Here is a 17,424-nt window from a genome sequence, read left to right on the forward strand (position 1 = left end):
ATATGCAGTTTTTGATCACTGATCTCGTTTGTCTGTTAATGCATATGATCGCAAACCACTGCCTCTGATGCTTCAGCAGCTCCACGACTTGCCGTATTTTTTTGCTTTTATGGCTTTTCCAAATTATCAGTTTTAATCCTGTTTTTAAAATCGGCATTCAGAGCAACAAATATGACGCAAATAATCCACCTCTAAAAGCACAATTTGTGCCCTATTACCCAGCTCTCGATGTCGCCAATCAGAGGCTCAGTACAGCTGTAGATGACATTATGTTTGTGTGTCTAAATGCTTTCAGGGCAGAATGGCTTCAAAGCATCTATAGCAGATAATGACTTGTCACTGTGATGCGGCCTATCATATGTGATTTAGCTACCAGGGCTGTGTTTCGTCTCTCCTTTAATGAAGATAAAACATATTTCTGACCCATTATTCACTGGCCATGTTGCCTTTTAGGCATGCATACAGAAATCAGCTATATCAGTTTGTTCTGTTGGAAATAACAGTTATTTAGTGTTATCTAAGTTCTATGATTATGTTCAAGTGCAGATAGTTCTATTTGGATCATGACAAAACTCTGAATAAAATGGTCATGGTTAGTTCTTTGGCTGTGGCTGTTTTAAGTTGTTGTTTGTTTTTGGGTCCTTATGTCTTCAACAAGTTAAATCTGCTCCCGATTCGAGCGTTTTTAGAATGTATCACATTTTTACCTTGAAAAAAACCTCAGCGGTATGTTTGGAGTCATTGTTCATCTGCACCACGAAGTGCTGTCTGTTCAGCTTTGCTGCATTTGGCTGAATCTGAGTGAAAAGTTCATCCACTCCTGGCTGCTTCTGTGTTCTATCACGTTATCAATACACAGTAGTGAGCCAGTGTCCCTAGAGGCCCCGTGTCCCCGTACCAGCACTCCGTCTCCACATGTTTTCATATGATTTAGCATTTTTTGAATCGTAACCTTTCTGTCATTTTGGTGTAGGCTGATCATGGTGTTTATTTTACAAAAGACTGCTGCTCCAGAGATCCTCTGTCTTGTTGAGATTGGTTCTAACTCTAAAGGCCTTTACACACCTACTTCAGACATTTCTTCTGAACAATTAGCATGGTAATATTTATGGAATCAATGGGAACTTTCAGATTAGTGATGAAATTATGACCAGCGATTTAGCAAGTTTTATTTTTTCTAACTGAAGCAGATTTTTCTTATTCACATCCGACAGAATATAATCGACCAATCAGAGAGGGCCTGTTGACTGAGACACAACCTGCTGAGTGCTGTGCAGGTGTCACTTTGTCGCTGCTATTTCATTCAAACCTTGTATTCCAACGGCTGAGCGTCTTTATTGTTTCTTCTTTGCTTCTAAAGCAAGCAGCTAGCAGATCCTCGACTTGTTCCACCTACGTCCTAAAGTCCGTCCCAAAGCGGTTGTGATCCAGCTTCAACTCCTGGATTAAACAATAAAAGTCCCTCAAGTTGTCCTCTCTTTTTTTAGAAATACAATGCAGCCAGTGGGCTTGCTTTGTGTTTTCCTTTGCAGCATCAGCACACTGTTGCCACGGCTTGATGTGAAATTCACCTGGTTTTTCTTTTAGAATTGTCATAATTTACTTGGTGTGCATAGAATTATTCACAATTTTGTGTCATTTATTCACATCAGTCCTGGTGTTAAAGACCCCAACCTGTATTCTTCAGTTTTGAAGCTTATGAGTAGCTTGATCCCTGTGTCGAGCTCTCTGAAATCTCTGAGTGTGTTTTAAGGGGTATTTCTACATTAGGAAAAGAGATGTTGTGATCAGTCACTAATGTTTAACTTTGTGGCTTTCAAAACCTTTTCATCTTTCAGAGCACATCAGTTTTTTTTTCCTTCAACATGTACCAAGATGTTGATTTTTGGTACGGATCTTCCTGCTACCTCTGGAAAAATGAGCTGTTTTTGCAGCACATTGATGAATCACTTCAATTTCACCAACATTTATTTTTCTGCTTTTTTGTGGTTTTTCAGTTTGTAGCAACAGCTGATCCTTTACTTGCCTTTTTTATAATCCTAAATAAGTCATTAGCCCCAAATGAAACCCACTTATTATGAATTTATAACTGCAATTCTGACAAACGGCCACAAGAAAAAGACACCTGCCAGTGGATGTATCCAAACGTCTTTATAGATCTGCCTGAATAAAGTAGGGTTGCAGTGGGTCAGCCAATGTCTTTAACCCACATCCATCCAGTTGATCAAATGAATTCTGTTGTCCTCTGCCATGAATTTTCCAACTCGCTATGTCTTGTCCCAATTTATTCAAACAGACATTTTTTCCACAGATGGCTGTAGCGGCAGGGCCTCCAGTGAGTCAGTGACCTTTTAGCAGCTCTTGATGCTGACTTGACCTGTGAACGCCATCTCATATTAACCCCGCTTTCAATGTCACGTTTCAACTGGGAGAACTCAGAATTCACATAAGGTTCTCACAGGGAAGCCTGAGTGATTTGGAAATAAAAATATTGCAGGCGTTATGTATGTCTTTTATGCCGGTGTGAAAACGATGTATTATGATTTACACGTGTTATTTTATGTAAAAATATGACGAATAAATTTGCATTCAGATATTTTTTTTTTTTTAAAAAGACTGTCACAGCATTTAATTAATCTAAATGTTTTTATTTATTCTCTCCAAACAGATCGCCTTCTCCCAACACGGCAACATCATGGACCTTGTCCAGTTCTTTGTAACGTTTTTCAGGTAATTGTGCCAAATGTATACGACCTAAATGTAAATGCTCAGCACTTTGTTGCAACTTTCCAAAGTCTTTATTAGTCAAGGAACATTATCCATCACCTCTTTGTCCTCCTCTTCTGTCTCTCAGGGATTATTGAGTTATTTGAGGCTGTTTGTTAACCAAGTTCATGTAAATGGTTTTGTCTCTTGAAGGCAGCGATTTTCCATTTCAAGTGGCAAATTAACTGCCAGTCGCAGTTTAAATAGGTGCATATTTCCCTGCAAGTGCCATCTAAAGAGAAGGCGTGGGCGATCAAGATATGAGGGCTCTTAATGATTCTTCATCCCGAGAGCTGCAGCGGAAGTCTTTCATCATTGCAATGCTTCAAATGAATGAATTGGGTTGTTTCAAAAGCACATTAAAGTCTGAGTATGTAAAGAGGATGTGTATAATTGGTAAATTTGCGCTTTATGTTATATATCGGTCTTTTGGAAACGCTACAAAAGCCACCCCCACACGAAGGCCGTCTTACTGAAGTCATACATGTGCTGTCCTGAGCATCTTTGATCCCCCGCACAAAGCACACTGACAGCGCAGTTCGTGTATATGTGTGTCCATTTTCTCCTCCAAGGTGTGCAGCCCACAGTTCCTTATGTATGAACACACACTGTGTAGGTGTCACAAAGGGAATAGAAGACGTGTTTTGCCCGAGGCATCTGCCCATCATCGCCCATTTGACAATAAGTTTTAGGAAAAGCTGTCACACAATCGGTTATGTTATGCCTCCAACTGATCGTATTACACTTTAACAGCCAAAATCAGGAACTATTTGAAGGTAAGGGGAGACGCACCAAACCTTTTCTTTCTTTCTCTCTCTCTTTTTTTTTTTTTTTTTATTTTTTTTTTTTATTACCGCCGCAGAGGATTTTTTTTTTCTTTCTTTTTTAAAAATTTATTTATTTTATTTTATTTTTTTAAACCCACGTTTATCTGTCTGGCTGTTTGTCTGATATTTTTGCCGTTTCTTCTCATAGGCTAGGTCTTGGTCTAACTTGGATTCCGTTTTTTTTTTTGGGAGGGATCTGAAAGGAATTGGCAGTTCTTGGCAGAGGTTTGCGCAATCAGAGTGCTTTTTTGGTTTAAAATGTATCTTACAGCTGCGGACATCTTACACAGAGAAAGTATTTTAAAAAAGAGTCTCTTTCAGAGTGCAGCTACAGCTTGGTCCTGTTTCTTGGGAATATTTGAGTTTTAACACTGAATCAAGGCTTGTTTTTTTTTTTTTTTGTAATTCAATTTAAACACACACTAAAGAGCCATTACATTATACCTCTGATACCATGATACCTCTGATATTCTAACTCTACTCCAGCTTTCCACACAACTTTTACCTTCTACTCACATAATTTCATGCATTATTTTTCCTTAGTTTGCATTTGATTTTTAGTGCTTGTGTCCACATTGCTAAGCAGGTTATACTAACTCTATTTTGCCTTTTCTTTTTTTGGCATTGAGATCTTACTGACCCATGGGAAAAACTGCAAGGCTTTGATGAGCTAACAAGCACTTGTCTCTGTGTCTGTGTGTGAGACTGTGGGTATCAGTGTAGCAATTTGGAGTTGGATGATCTTGCAAGAAACACAATCTGCCTGATGACAAAAATGTCAAATCACCCCACAGGCTTTGTAGACCTCCTTGAATGAGAGACGGAGGGCAAAGGGATGACATCATCATTTTGGTTTTGCTGTTAGTCTCCTAATGGGAAGATGAGCAATTTGAAAAGATAAGATGGAAAGTACATGCGTGCAATACTTACCTTGGCTCAGACACTCATGACATATGATTTACTGAACCAAACTGAGCTCCTTAAATGTCCTTTTAGAAATAAATAGCTGCCTTCCTACTTGTCATTTAGTATTATTATAAACTTCTTGGGTTTTGTTTTTATCTGTTTAGCAACTTAAAAATCCTGTAGACAGCAAGTATGGATGGGTATTGATTGTATTCCGTGTTGTAACTGTAGCCCTGCGGTTACAGAAAGTACAGTGTAACTAAAGCAGCCAAGCTCAGTTCAATTTCATTTCAGTCAATTTTCTTATAAGTTAACTATTGTAGGACATAATTGCTATAAATTAAACAGAGAATGTGAGCATACTCTCCTAGAATACAGCTGTAATTTGGCATAACTGCTTGTATGTGGAAGCAGTAAATGTGACTTTGTGTTTACAGTAAAAACGATCTTTAAAATGCGTCCAGCTTATGTGACAATCTTAAGCTTAAATATTGAACTAACAGTGAATCATGCTTGCTATTCTGCCCAATATAGAGCACGTCCCTAAAGACAAGGGCCTACTGCTCATGTTGCAGGTTATTTTACTTCCTCATAAGACTCTTTGTTCATAGACACAATGAAAAATTCATTCCTTTGTTTTTAAATTATTATTAGCCATCTAAAAAAAAAAAAAAAAAAATTTGATGAAATCTTTGTCATATACACACAAAAAATTGCTAAAGTAGTTATTTAAATAACTCCATCATCGTGTTTCCCTCTATTAGTTGCATTCAGAAGATATGGGCATTATTGTTTGTCCTTTTTGTTGTTTGCTACATTTCCCTTTTAACTGCAGGACGTTCAGAGAAATTAGATGATGCCAGAACCACATGAAAATGCAAAAACAGCAAGAATTCAGCAAAAATCGGAAGCTTGTTAGTAAAAACTAAACATCCACCCTTTGATTATCTCCTAAAATCTGCTGAATGTCTCTTAAGCACATGATCATCTCTACGTTATCATGTGTTTCAGAGATAATGAAGTGGAAGCTCTCAATCAGTCATATTTTTTTTTTCTCTGTGGTGGTTGGACCTTGCTGAATTTCCTTTGACTGATGGATGTGCTGTTGGGTTATTAATCGAAGTAATCGGCTGAGACGTTCATGTGCTACCTCCTCAAATCATCCTCCGTGTTTTGAAGTTTAAAAGAAAACTTTTAGTCACCCTTCTCTCATCTTCTACCAAATGAAAGCAGGGCTGCATGTTTGTTCTCAGAAACTGCTTCTCAAAGTAATAGCAATTTAAAAAGAAAGAGGAAAAACTAAAATAACTGAACTCAGAAACTGAGCATTACATGTTATCAGAAAGTCGTGTTGACACTGATTTCTTTTCTTTTTTTTTTTTTTTTACCCCTTCACAGTTGCTTTCTGTCCCTTCTGCTGGTGGCAGCAGTTGTGTGGAAGATCAAACAGACTTGCTGGGCTTCACGACGCAGAGAAGTAAGTCTCAAAACTTTTTCTATGGAAATGTAAATCACACCTGACTGTTACAATGTGGAATTAAACTTCAGTCATTTCTGTCGAGGAAGTTCCCAAAAACCTCTCCGTTACCACAGGATGGTGATAAACTGTAATACTGGATTGTCGGTGACCCAGTGGGCATGAAGAGGTTAATACAAATCTGCTGCTGTTGCTCTATTTCATACTGTTTTAGTTTCCAGACTCTGTCTGGACAGAGGCAGAGTGATAACTTTATTTCACACTGAAAGCTGAGGTAGCCGGTGTCAATTATGTGAGGCATGTCTCACGGTTGCTATGATCAGTGGTGGGGAACCCTGTACGTTTTCCACGTGTCCCTGCTCTAACACACCTGATTAAAATCTAATGGATCTAATAGCCTATCAAGTTCTGCACAGTGACTTGTTCATTTGAACCAAGTGTTGGAGCAGGGACACATGGAAAACCGACAGGATGAGGACCAAGGTTCCCCACTACTGATGTAAATGGAGAAAAGCTTCCATCATCAGTTTTACATGTTCTTAAGTACAAAAGAGTTTTATTTCCAACCTGACCTCCCTTTACCATAAACATACAATAAAGCTTAACTTTACCCTCTGCACACTGATGTTAAGGCTGACATTAACAACAAAGTGTACAAACTATTTTTTTACCACCAACTTTTCACAACAGAACTAACAACTTTTGTTTTTAATTAACTTTTTTAATATTAGGGCAAAGTTTAAGGAGCAACAACAGGTTAAAACTAGAGCTTTCTGAGTGCTTTGAGGAGCAATATCTTCTCTTTCTGTTGCGTAATTAGCTTTCAATCATAATAATTTATTACAACATGGACAACAGCTGTAGAGAAGAAAGACACTGATACCAAATGTCAGATTTTAATTTGGTTAAGGTAAAGATAATAAATCAGGTTCAGGTTTGAGTGTAAGTTTTTTTAACCTCTCAAAAGAAGTTCAAAATGAGTAAATAGAAAAAAAAAGTGAATGAATAATAAAAAAGGGATATTAGTCATAAATATTTAGCGTTGGAATGAGAGCGAGGGCTGGGAAATGTAGGGATGAAAACAGGGGGGAAGATGAGATGATTGGCAGCAGAAATGATAAAAAACAAGTTAGAAAGATTCTGTGGAGGATATAGTGGAAGAGAGTGAATGTATGGAAATTCACCTCCCTGCCTGCATTGGATATTTTCCAATTCTTTTTTTTTTTTTTTTTGGAAGAGCAACAATCTATTCCACCTTTTCAGTCTGTATTTCCCTGGTTGCCATTTTTGATATGATCCTGCATTATGACCTGCTGTCTACTCACAGTTCAGTTCTTTTTAAGAAGATGCCAGAAGATGCCATTTCCAATCACAGGACCAGAAATTAATATATGAAAATCACCAAAAGTGATCAAAGGAGGCAAATAAAAATAATTCAAGCATATGGTCTTATTTAACTAAAGCTCTGTCACGTGTGTTTTTGCCATTTCTGCAGCTACAAAAAAATGTCTCAAGTTCAGTTTTATGACATTGGCTCTTATTTTTCTCTTCACAACACACTATAAAGCACAATAAGGCAGCTAATATTCCTTATCACCACAATTAAACCCATGCAACACATTCTGTTGGGATTTGCACTGAGCTTTTCTTGGCTGTGCAGGTGAAGCTCTTGCAGGTTTAATGGAAATAAGATTCAACTAGCTAAGAGATTTTAATCCAATTCTTACTGTCTTGTTAAAACCAACTAAAAATAACATGGTTTGCACAAATAAATGATAAAGTTTCTCAATTCACACTGATTTCATTTTTTTTTTTTTACCTGCATATTCAGGCACTCGGTTTTATAAACACGTGAAACATAGTCCTCAGAGTTTTTTGCTGTGGCATTTCTTTGTTGCCCTGTTTTCCTTTAAAGAAACATTGTAAGGAGAAGCTTTGAGCTTGTAACCTTTTCTTAAAACATATAGTAGCCTAGAGGGTGTTGTTCAGTGCCGTTATGAGTACTTTCAGCTGTGCAACTAGTCTTTTAACTGTTCTGCACGTAGCATTTCTCATGGATATTCTTCTATAGTAAATCGGTAGTTTTGCCTCCAGAAATCATTATGCAACGAGATGCAGCTTGTTTTTTACAGCTTGTCATGGTAGAAAACAGTCCATGTGGTGTGATTCTTAAGTAATGCTAGTTTAATGTAGCACATGTTGCTTTGCAATAACGGCAAACTCTCATTCAGACTCAGGGCTGTTTTCTTTTCTGAATCTATGACTCTAATGAACAAGAAATTTAACTCGAAGGTTTTCATTAGAATAAGTACAAACATTTTGTCAATCTTCCAGCCAGAACAAAGGATCCAACTGCCTCAACATAAATCAGCTTTTTCACAGAGGTTCATATGTCTTCTTTGCTTACAGGGCTGCATGGAGCTGTGGTGGTTAGCTAAAAGGCCAATGGTTTAAAGACGCACTACAGAACTTTTGACATTTTTCCCATCACGCGGCTAATTTGACATCCATCTAGAATGCTACCTTGCTTTTTTTAGTTTGAAACAGCCCGTTCCTCACTATACCGTGAAGCAAAACTCTGCCGCAACGTCACATCCTGGATATAAAAGTTGTGTAGCAGTTTCTTAGCCTCGGGACGCTGCTGCTCGGCAGTGGTTCTAGAAATGCACACGATGGGTGTCACTGTGTTATCGAACAAGTCCGGGATGCAGAGTTTTAATGTCAGATAGTTACATATTGAGTCTTTAAGCCTGGACTGGGGAAGGGTTCAAACAGGGAACTTTCTAAAACAAAAGAAAAAACGAAGAAAGAAAAAAAGAACAAATCAACAAAAAGACCCCAAATATTGTGTGTTTTTTTTAAAATTGGCTGATCAAACAAAAATAAGATAAATTAAAAAGAAAACATAACCATATCATTAACCTTTTCCTCATTCCTGAGTGTTGATGTTTTGTTTATTAAATACCCAATAAAACGTATACAAAACTGTAAATCATGCAATTATTCGAGTATGTTAATGATTTCCCCCACATGTTTTGTACGTCAAACTTTGTACCCAGTTATTTTAAAAGTTTTCCCTGCACTCACCAGACTTGAATGCAGAACAAAAAGGATTTGTGGTTTTGTTTAATCTTCCGTCTGACACTAGAGTTTGGAGTGAATGAGCTTTAATGAGGCTCTCTGAAATGGCAGGGTCAATAATAACACTCTGAAGCAGCCAAGTGGCATAAGGACAACTGATTGAATGATTCTGATTCGGCTTCGGGTGGAAAATCTATGTAATTTTGGATTGTGTTACATCAAAAAAAAAAAAAAAAAAGAAGGAAAAAAAAAAAAGTCGAGTTGAGCCACATTTTTTTTTAACGCAGTTTAAATGTCTTCCTGGAATCCTACTTGAGAATAGGGCTTGTATGCAAACAAGCAATGATCCAATGTAATGCCACATGAAAACAAAACACATCACTAAATGTAATTGTACATATTAACTTAAACTCGCAAAGTGTTTATTTTGTCTCAGTATTTCATTGAAACAAAATGACACTTTAGAAGACACGGCTAAGGCCGTTACATTTGAATAATTTTGGTTGAGGTCAGATGATGAGACTTGGATGCTGAGTGGGAACCAAGGGAGGAAAAGACAACAACTGTAAATGCCACGGAGGAGGACAAGAGCTGACCTCTTTAAAGCTACCTGTGGGGGAAACAGAAGGGAGGGCACGCTGACATTTCACAAGACTGCAACCCAAAAATGTACCACACGCAAACATGTAGATTTTCCTTATACTCCTCCTCTTTATCTCTGTCACACACTCACGCAGGGACAGTCACACCTTTACACCCACCGCTGTCCAGAGAGGGGGGGGGTGTTTATTTGAAATTCTTTAAACTTAAAACTGCCTTTGCTTTCCTTTAAAAAGGAAATTATTGTATAAATAGAAATTAACATTTAGTAATTCAAGTGTCCGGGTCTGATGGAATAAACCTGCTTGCTGTTTTAATTGAAGACTGAATGATCTATAAATGGAACGCAGAGGCTTTATTTTACTGCATTTGTGTTTGTTTTAATTGTTGACTGAACACACTTTGGTGTGTCTTGGTGGTTGGTGTGTGAGGCTGTAATTACAAAAGTAAATGCAAATTACAGTGACTATTTTTCATCTAATATAAATGAAGTAATACCATGCTTACCATGGATGTGTTGCCGGATTATTTAGACAATCAGAAGTCAAGATGCCTCAAAATAGTCCTGATCGTTACCACCTGACATGAAAGTCGCTGAGGTATTTAGCAACAGAGAAAATGCCAGTTTACCCCTGTTAATACCAAAGTGAAAGTTTGAATAGTTCAAAGTTGAAAGTGGAAAAATGACTAACAAAACAAAAAAAAATTACAACCATCACCATATAAATGTTTTCACACATTTTGTAGGATCTTTTTTAAGTAAAGCTCTTAATTTATTTACAGCTATTTTCTTTTACGTGAAATATTATATACAATTACACTGTCTTCATAAGATTATATTCTGTGGTTGAGTTTATTGTCGATTTGATGGTCTGTTTTTTTGCCCATTATCACCAAAAGTGTATTTTTATCTAACTTTTTGGATCAACCAATCACAGCTTTAGAAATGATGATTCATATGTAGCAACAGGGGTCAGCCCAACCTCCTGACTAAGACAGGAGTTTCTGTCCATTCCTAGTTCGGAGTTCTAAGAGAATGTTCTGGAAACACTCCTAAGCTAAAATTCTTGCTAGGAATAGTTAGGTTAAGTTAGGAACTCTATGAATCTTTAGGAATATGGCCCCCGGCCCTTTGTTCAATTCCGGTCCAAATGTATTACGGGACCAACCTGCCTTGAGACCTGTTCGGACCCTGGAGTGACCCAATCGTGTATGGCTCTGGAGATCTCAAAGAAAATCACCTTGGCATCACAAAGTAGGACTTTTTAGCCCTCTTGAAATATTACATCTGACCATGGCGGAGTCCTGACTGCTGGCGGAGTCCTGATTTACCTGAAGACCCGTGAATGCGCCGAGCTAGCAGTGCACAGACTCTTGCATTAACCAGACTCGACCGTAAGCAGGATGCCAGCCTGGTCCAAACTGGCAGTCTAGTCTTGGTCCCGGAGCTGGTAAGCAAAATTGATTCCAACATGAAGCAGATGTGTGCTAGGATCGGTGGAAATTGACCCCCCTCATCAGTCATGGACTCAAGGCCGAGGGCAAAATATTTTCCTTCCCTTAAACCCAAACAACAATCACATCTGGATACATCTTCTCAGTGGTCATGGGCCAGTGCAACCCCCTCTGAGTAAATTAATAAAAAATAATGTTGTTTTCTTTCATTTGGCATATAAATATTTATGTTATGTGGTGCTCACAAGTTTCTTTATTCTTAAGCTGATATAAACCATTCAAGAATGAATAACTTTTGATGTTAGACTGATTTGGTCTTTTTTGTTTCTTTCATGTTGAGGAGAAAGTGATGCTCTGAAGTTGAAAATTAAGACATTAACTGATTAATACATAATGAGGTAATTTCACAACACGCATAACGTCTGCCACAACCTCTGCAAACTCTTTCTCTTCCGTCTAGTCTGAAACGTCGTCTTATTTTTCTGGCAGCCTTTTAGTTGGTGGCCTCAAATCCAGAGACAAAACAGCTCTTTTTTTTTATTTTACTTTGCTTTCCAAAACAACTTTGTAAAATACAAAAAAGACTTTAAATGATCAAGATGTATTTTTATTATTAACTTAGTTTCTCAGGTTTCTTTCAATTGATTGAAAATCATGTATTACTATGTAGTTGTAGGCAGTGTCTCTTTCTTGCAACATTTATCAGTCATTCCCAGCATTCTCAGCAATATCCAAGTTTAATATGATGACTCTTTTATTTTGGACTCTTGACAAGAACGCTAACTTGTGTATATGTGCTTGTTGCCCACAGTAAAAACCATTTTGTTTACATACTGTATGTCAGGGATAACTGCACTACATGACCGTGACAAGTGTTTTTGTTCCTTGTCTTGTTGGTACAAACCCTGTTTGGTACTAAATCCCTTTGGAACCATTGCAAACCTGTTGCTGATGAGGTTGTTGCTTCAGGGACCAGTTTAATCTGCAGCCTCATGAACTTGATAGTTAATCAGACAACAAAACTGCAGAGCCGATGTGTTTACAAAATCTGTTGCAGCAGTCCCAATGTTAGCTGTAAAAACACAAGTCACTTTAAAATGCAGTCTCCAGGACTGAACATGCTCAACTGGCTTGCTGAATGGCTACATTTGGCAGAAACTGACCCTGTGTTGTTTGTTTGCATGTTTTCTGCCAAACTTGCTTAACCTTTGTTTCTTTTTCTGTTTTTTTTTTTTCCTGGACAAGAAAAATTTGTCTATTTTTAGATGTTGGCAGCAAGAATTTTATCCAAAAAGCTTAGTTTTAATTAAAGTGAATACCATTGTGGTTGTATAATATCCTTGATGGAAATGACACAACTAACTCCCCACCTGGCAGACTGGACATCTCTCCTGCTGCTTTTGACAAGCCTAATCAGCAGACATTGATTGCTCAAATAAGATTATCTCAATCTTAAGCTTCCTGTCACCTTGATTTTCCTTTGGACAGCTTAAAGTTTGTCCTCTAAATATGTTTAAATTGTGCAGGAAGTGTAACTGTGATCACCACTTTCCTCAAAGTTTCGAAGCTGTAGTTGTACTGAGTTGTGTCATTAGAACATTTAGTTAACAAGACATTTTATTCATATTTTTATAAGTCTCTATTTCTATAAAAGCACAACATTTCAGAAAACATCATATCAGTGTTGTAAACATAGGCATGAAAACATGCTCAATATCTTCATCGTAGTGATTTTCGTTCATTTATTGCAACATGAGTGCAGATTTTCACACAAGTAGCAGTTTGCTAAACATAATGAAAATAGCCTAAAAGGTTATTTGCTCGCAGAACAGTACAATGTTTCATGTTAATGCGTTTTTATTTTTCTTCCTGGACACAGCCTGTGGGTACAGCCTGTGATCTTTAAAAGGAACAGAGTGACCTGCTTAGGTGGAGGATATGCTCAGAGGCGGGATGACACCCACCCCTTCATAGAACCTAACGAAGGAAACAACATGCTGTATTCACTAGACAGATAATTTCAGCAATCACTTGCCAAATTAATCAAGTTGCAAAGCAGTGCACTCCATGCCCACCCTTATCAAAAGCGTGAATGGCTCCAGCTTGTATTCTAGACAAAATCAGTCTGTCATTGCACAAACGTTAATTGGTTTTACAGAGTTCACTCTTGCCTTTTGTCATTAACTTAGCATTCATTTCTAGAGTCTCTCAGGTACTGTCGGCCCTTTTGATGATTGTATTCCCAGCACAGCTCAGGACCAGCATTCCTTGACTTTGTTTCTGCTCTCCTCTTGTACTTTGCTGCTTTAAAATAAATTCTGCGATGTGATAAATAACATTACCGCTATCTGACATTTAGGATGAATGGTGTTAGATTTGACGCGTTTTGTGTTGGAAACCTTAATAAACTGTGAGCTGTTTTCTTGTTTGGCAACAACCTCGCCGGGCCCTCCATCCTGTGTTTATCTTTTCCGAAAAGGGCAACATTTCTCATTTTGACCCGCTGTGACCTAGCAGCTCAAATCTATAGGTTTTGTATTGCTGGTTTGATGTTTAATGGTAGAGATGTACGGCAATTTAATGCCGGAGCTCAGATATAAAGTTTTAAAAAAGGAAAAATCAATCAGGTGATCAATGTCAATTTCATGTGGCTGCTGGGTTTTTTTTTTCTTTTTTTTTTTTTTTTCTTTTGTTTTTTTGTCTCTGCCTTACTTCCTTTAGGGAATGTTTTGAGAGTAGGTCAGCAAAGCAGTGCAACTTTCCTCTCATTCACTCTTTGCCACCGAGTCTGTATATCAGTAAAGTAATGGTTGAGTTCCCGAAAAGCATCAACGTGTTATAAGTTCTATGATAATTGGCCTATTCAAACCTCTCAGACTTTTAGTTGATGAGCACAATTAAAAGGGTGAAAGCATTTGCAAGATGAAGAAGCAGATGTATTGCATGCTATGTTACATTATCACTGAAGGGTTTCTGCACTGTATACAGCTGGATAATCAATAAGGAATTTCCAAAGGAAATATCAATTTACCTTGCAAAGCAGATCGATCCTGATGAAATTCAAGAGATCATGAAAAAAATCCATTTTGCAAGGCTTCATGTTGTGTGGTTTTGGACAGTACATTGTTGTGTTACAAAAGTCACCGTCTACTAACAGCAGCAAGGGGGTTAGGGGTGTAATAGTAACCCTCAGCACGGTTGCCTCCTGAAAAGGGGATCATAGATGCTCGGGAAGTATTTCCTGAAAGAAATATGGGCAACAAACAGCCCTAAAAGCTTTTGTTGCTGACAAAACAAAACAGCAGCTTCACTGATTTAACAATTTTGCCAGCACCATTGATCTAATGGTGATGCTCATAAACAAATGGTTTATCCAGTCCAAATACCTTTTCCTACTTACCCTAATGACTGACTTCCCAGTTTATATTGTGTCCCAAACCTTTGGCTCCTGGTGTCTTGCTTCCATACCCCATAATGGAATGCCAAATACATTAAGTAGATTGCAGAGGCAGGCTACTTTCCAAAACGATTAAAAAAAAAAAAAAAAAAAAAGTGTAATATCAGATATATTTGAGTCTGACCAGATGACGTAATCCAAAAAAAAGCAATAAATGATTTCTGTGTGCAGCTGTAACAACATTAACGGTAACAAAAGACTGAATGTGGATGTTGATCTCCCCTGACAACTCTTTTTATAAACTTGTCGCACAAATTGCCTAGTTGATATACAGCTTCACAGTGATTCAGATTGCCTTCTTTTCACTTGTTCATTTCTGCAATGTCAACCTCTCCAGACCTCATATGAATCTTGCCAATTAATAGCCAGACTAATGAATACCCAATTATGTTCAGAGGGAGTGAGGGGTGGGGGTCAGACTCAAGCATTCAAAGGTTCATTACTACTTCAAGGACAAATTTGTGTGGAGGAATGAGACCATAAGAAAACTCAATGTCCTCATATATCTGACCCAAACAGGAACACACTATTTTCTAGTCAGAGGGTGATAATTGGAAACGGTCTATTGTAGTTGAGAAATCATATGCATATTCTTAATTTGTAAAGAATAATAGCAGCATGTATTTAATGCAGCATTAAATGACAATACGATATGAAATTCTAAAATGAATGTAGTTTTGTATCACTGATGGAGCATTTAGTGGCACCATATGAAATTTTTAATCCTTTGAGAGAGTAAAGTTGGTCTTGCATTTTCAACAGAGACCATCAAAACCAAGTTTTTTCTTTATTTAATGACAAGTGCTTTGCAGAAATTGGCCAGAATCGCATTCGGGGAGCCCTGCGTTGGACTGGTGACCAGTCCAGGGTGAACCCTGTGTCTCTCCCAATGATTGCTGGGATAGGCTCCAGCTTCCCCGCAACCCTGAATTGGACTAAGTGCTTCAGAAAATGGCCGAATGTAGAGAAAGAATGAAATAAAGTTCTAACTACGGGTTGTACTGGAAGTGATTTCGTTGTGCCGTGATGCTGCTTCATTGACAACAAACGATGCTGATTCTGACTGTATGCTTCTATGTGCTAGTTAAAAGCATAACTAAAACACAACTGGTAGCAGATTAACAGTAGTTTTCACCATTATCTTTGAAGTTTAATATAATGATTGGACAAGAAAGCTTCACAAAACCTTCAAATTTACCTCTACGGACCTTTTTATATGACACTTTAGTATATGTAATGTACAAATGTTAAGCAGACTCTTAATTTCCTCACCAAAACACACAGCTTGTCCATTTCCAATGATGTTCTGCTTAAAATGAAACGATTTGGTGTGAAGGTGCTTCCCGCAGAGCCGTTTTCGGAAAGTACAGAAGAAGGGCAGGTTATGATGCCAGCCATCACAACCACTTGAAGTGCTTAGTAATCTGAAATACAATTAGATCTTAATGCGGCACACTTAAGCTCATCACAAATCCAATAACAATCAGTGATGTCCTTGGCACTAAAATGGGGGGCCTGTTTAGATATTGATCAGACAGTGCATCGCTGATGAAAGTGAATGGCACTAGTTGTTTTACAATATTGATTAGTGAGGAACAAGGGAAACTATTTTCTGCTCAGTCTAAGCACTAGAAATTGTGTCACCAAACCGCAGCTTGTCTGCGCAGAGAAACTTCTTGATCTAAAGAGTTGATGCATATTTATCCATTGATGAATTTTGACAGTGATTATTGGACAAATGTTTCTGTCAAAATGGAACTCATTTATGTCTCATAGATGGTGCCATTCTTGTTAGGTTTTGTGCTTTTTTTTTTTTTTTTTGTATAAATTTAGACCATTTTGAAATCTTCTGCTCTTCAGCTTGGTCTGTACATTCTCAAATGCAGTTATGCTAAAGAATACATACTTTTTTTTTTTTTTTATGTCTCAAGCAAAAATGTTTAAAATGTGCAAAATAGTAAAGGTCCCAAAGCAAAGTTTGTACTGTCCAACAAAAGGAACAGAAGGGAGAATGTTTTTGTATCCAGCTGAGAGTCTTTTTGGTTTTGCATGTGGTATTGTCATCCAGTCCTTCTGGTGGTTTCTGGTTCAGGGAGATTTGTAGACCGCCTCACATGCACTACTCTTATGAAGTCAGTGCACAGGTTTTCAGTGACATTCAGGTCAGGGGACTGTGCGGGTCAGCGTAGAAGCTGCAGCTTGTACTTCTTGGGGGTGTCTATTATGAATATCAATGTACCTTGAAGATCATTAAACCGGTGTAGAAACCATTTGTCTTCAGGTGTTTGCAAGACAAACTTAAAGCTTGATCAATTCCACCAGCATGTATCGGTTTTGGATGTCTTGCAAAAATTGGCCAAATCTTTACATTTTTAATAGTCTACAAGGGTGATTTCTACAGCAAATAATGCTTTTCTAGGTAGTTTTACTCTGACTGCATGTTATTTGGTCGTAGTAAAAGGTTTTCTTCGAATAACTATTTTTCCCTATAAATGTCTGAGATTTCTTCAAAAACATTGTGATAGTTCAGGTATTTTGTTTCCGACCAATTCTGCAAAACAAAACACTTATCAGGCTCACGAGTGTGGTGAAAGAATTATTAATGTATAAATTAAAATGTTTTAAAGGTCAGTTCATTTCCATTTGAATGTTTCCCCTGATAAATAGTGTTTCCTGTGTTTGTTCATGTATCATCTGTGTTTGTTATTGCAGCAGCTGATGAGAGAGCGTCAGCAGATGGCTAGTCGTCCATTCGCCTCCGTTGCTGTTGTAATGGATGGCAAAGGAGAGTCAACAGAAGTGGTGCATCCTGTGGTTGATGTAAGTCTTACTCGCTTGCACACATACCCAAACAC

General features: G+C 37.8%; 1 protein-coding gene across 1 annotated transcript in view; it reads left to right on the forward strand.

Moving 5' to 3' along the window:
• atrnl1b (attractin-like 1b) overlaps positions 1-17,424 on the forward strand; it is a 66,646-nt gene that overhangs the window by 38,401 nt on the left and 10,821 nt on the right. The window contains exons 25-27 of the mRNA XM_079260305.1: positions 2,669-2,730; positions 5,898-5,976; positions 17,282-17,389. Coding sequence (XP_079116431.1) covers positions 2,669-2,730; positions 5,898-5,976; positions 17,282-17,389 — 249 coding nt within the window. The remainder of the gene's footprint in view (positions 1-2,668; positions 2,731-5,897; positions 5,977-17,281; positions 17,390-17,424) is intronic.

Source organism: Telmatherina bonti (genome assembly GCF_933228915.1).
Source record: "Telmatherina bonti genome assembly, chromosome: 21".
Classification (NCBI taxonomy): Eukaryota; Metazoa; Chordata; class Actinopteri; order Atheriniformes; family Telmatherinidae; genus Telmatherina; species Telmatherina bonti.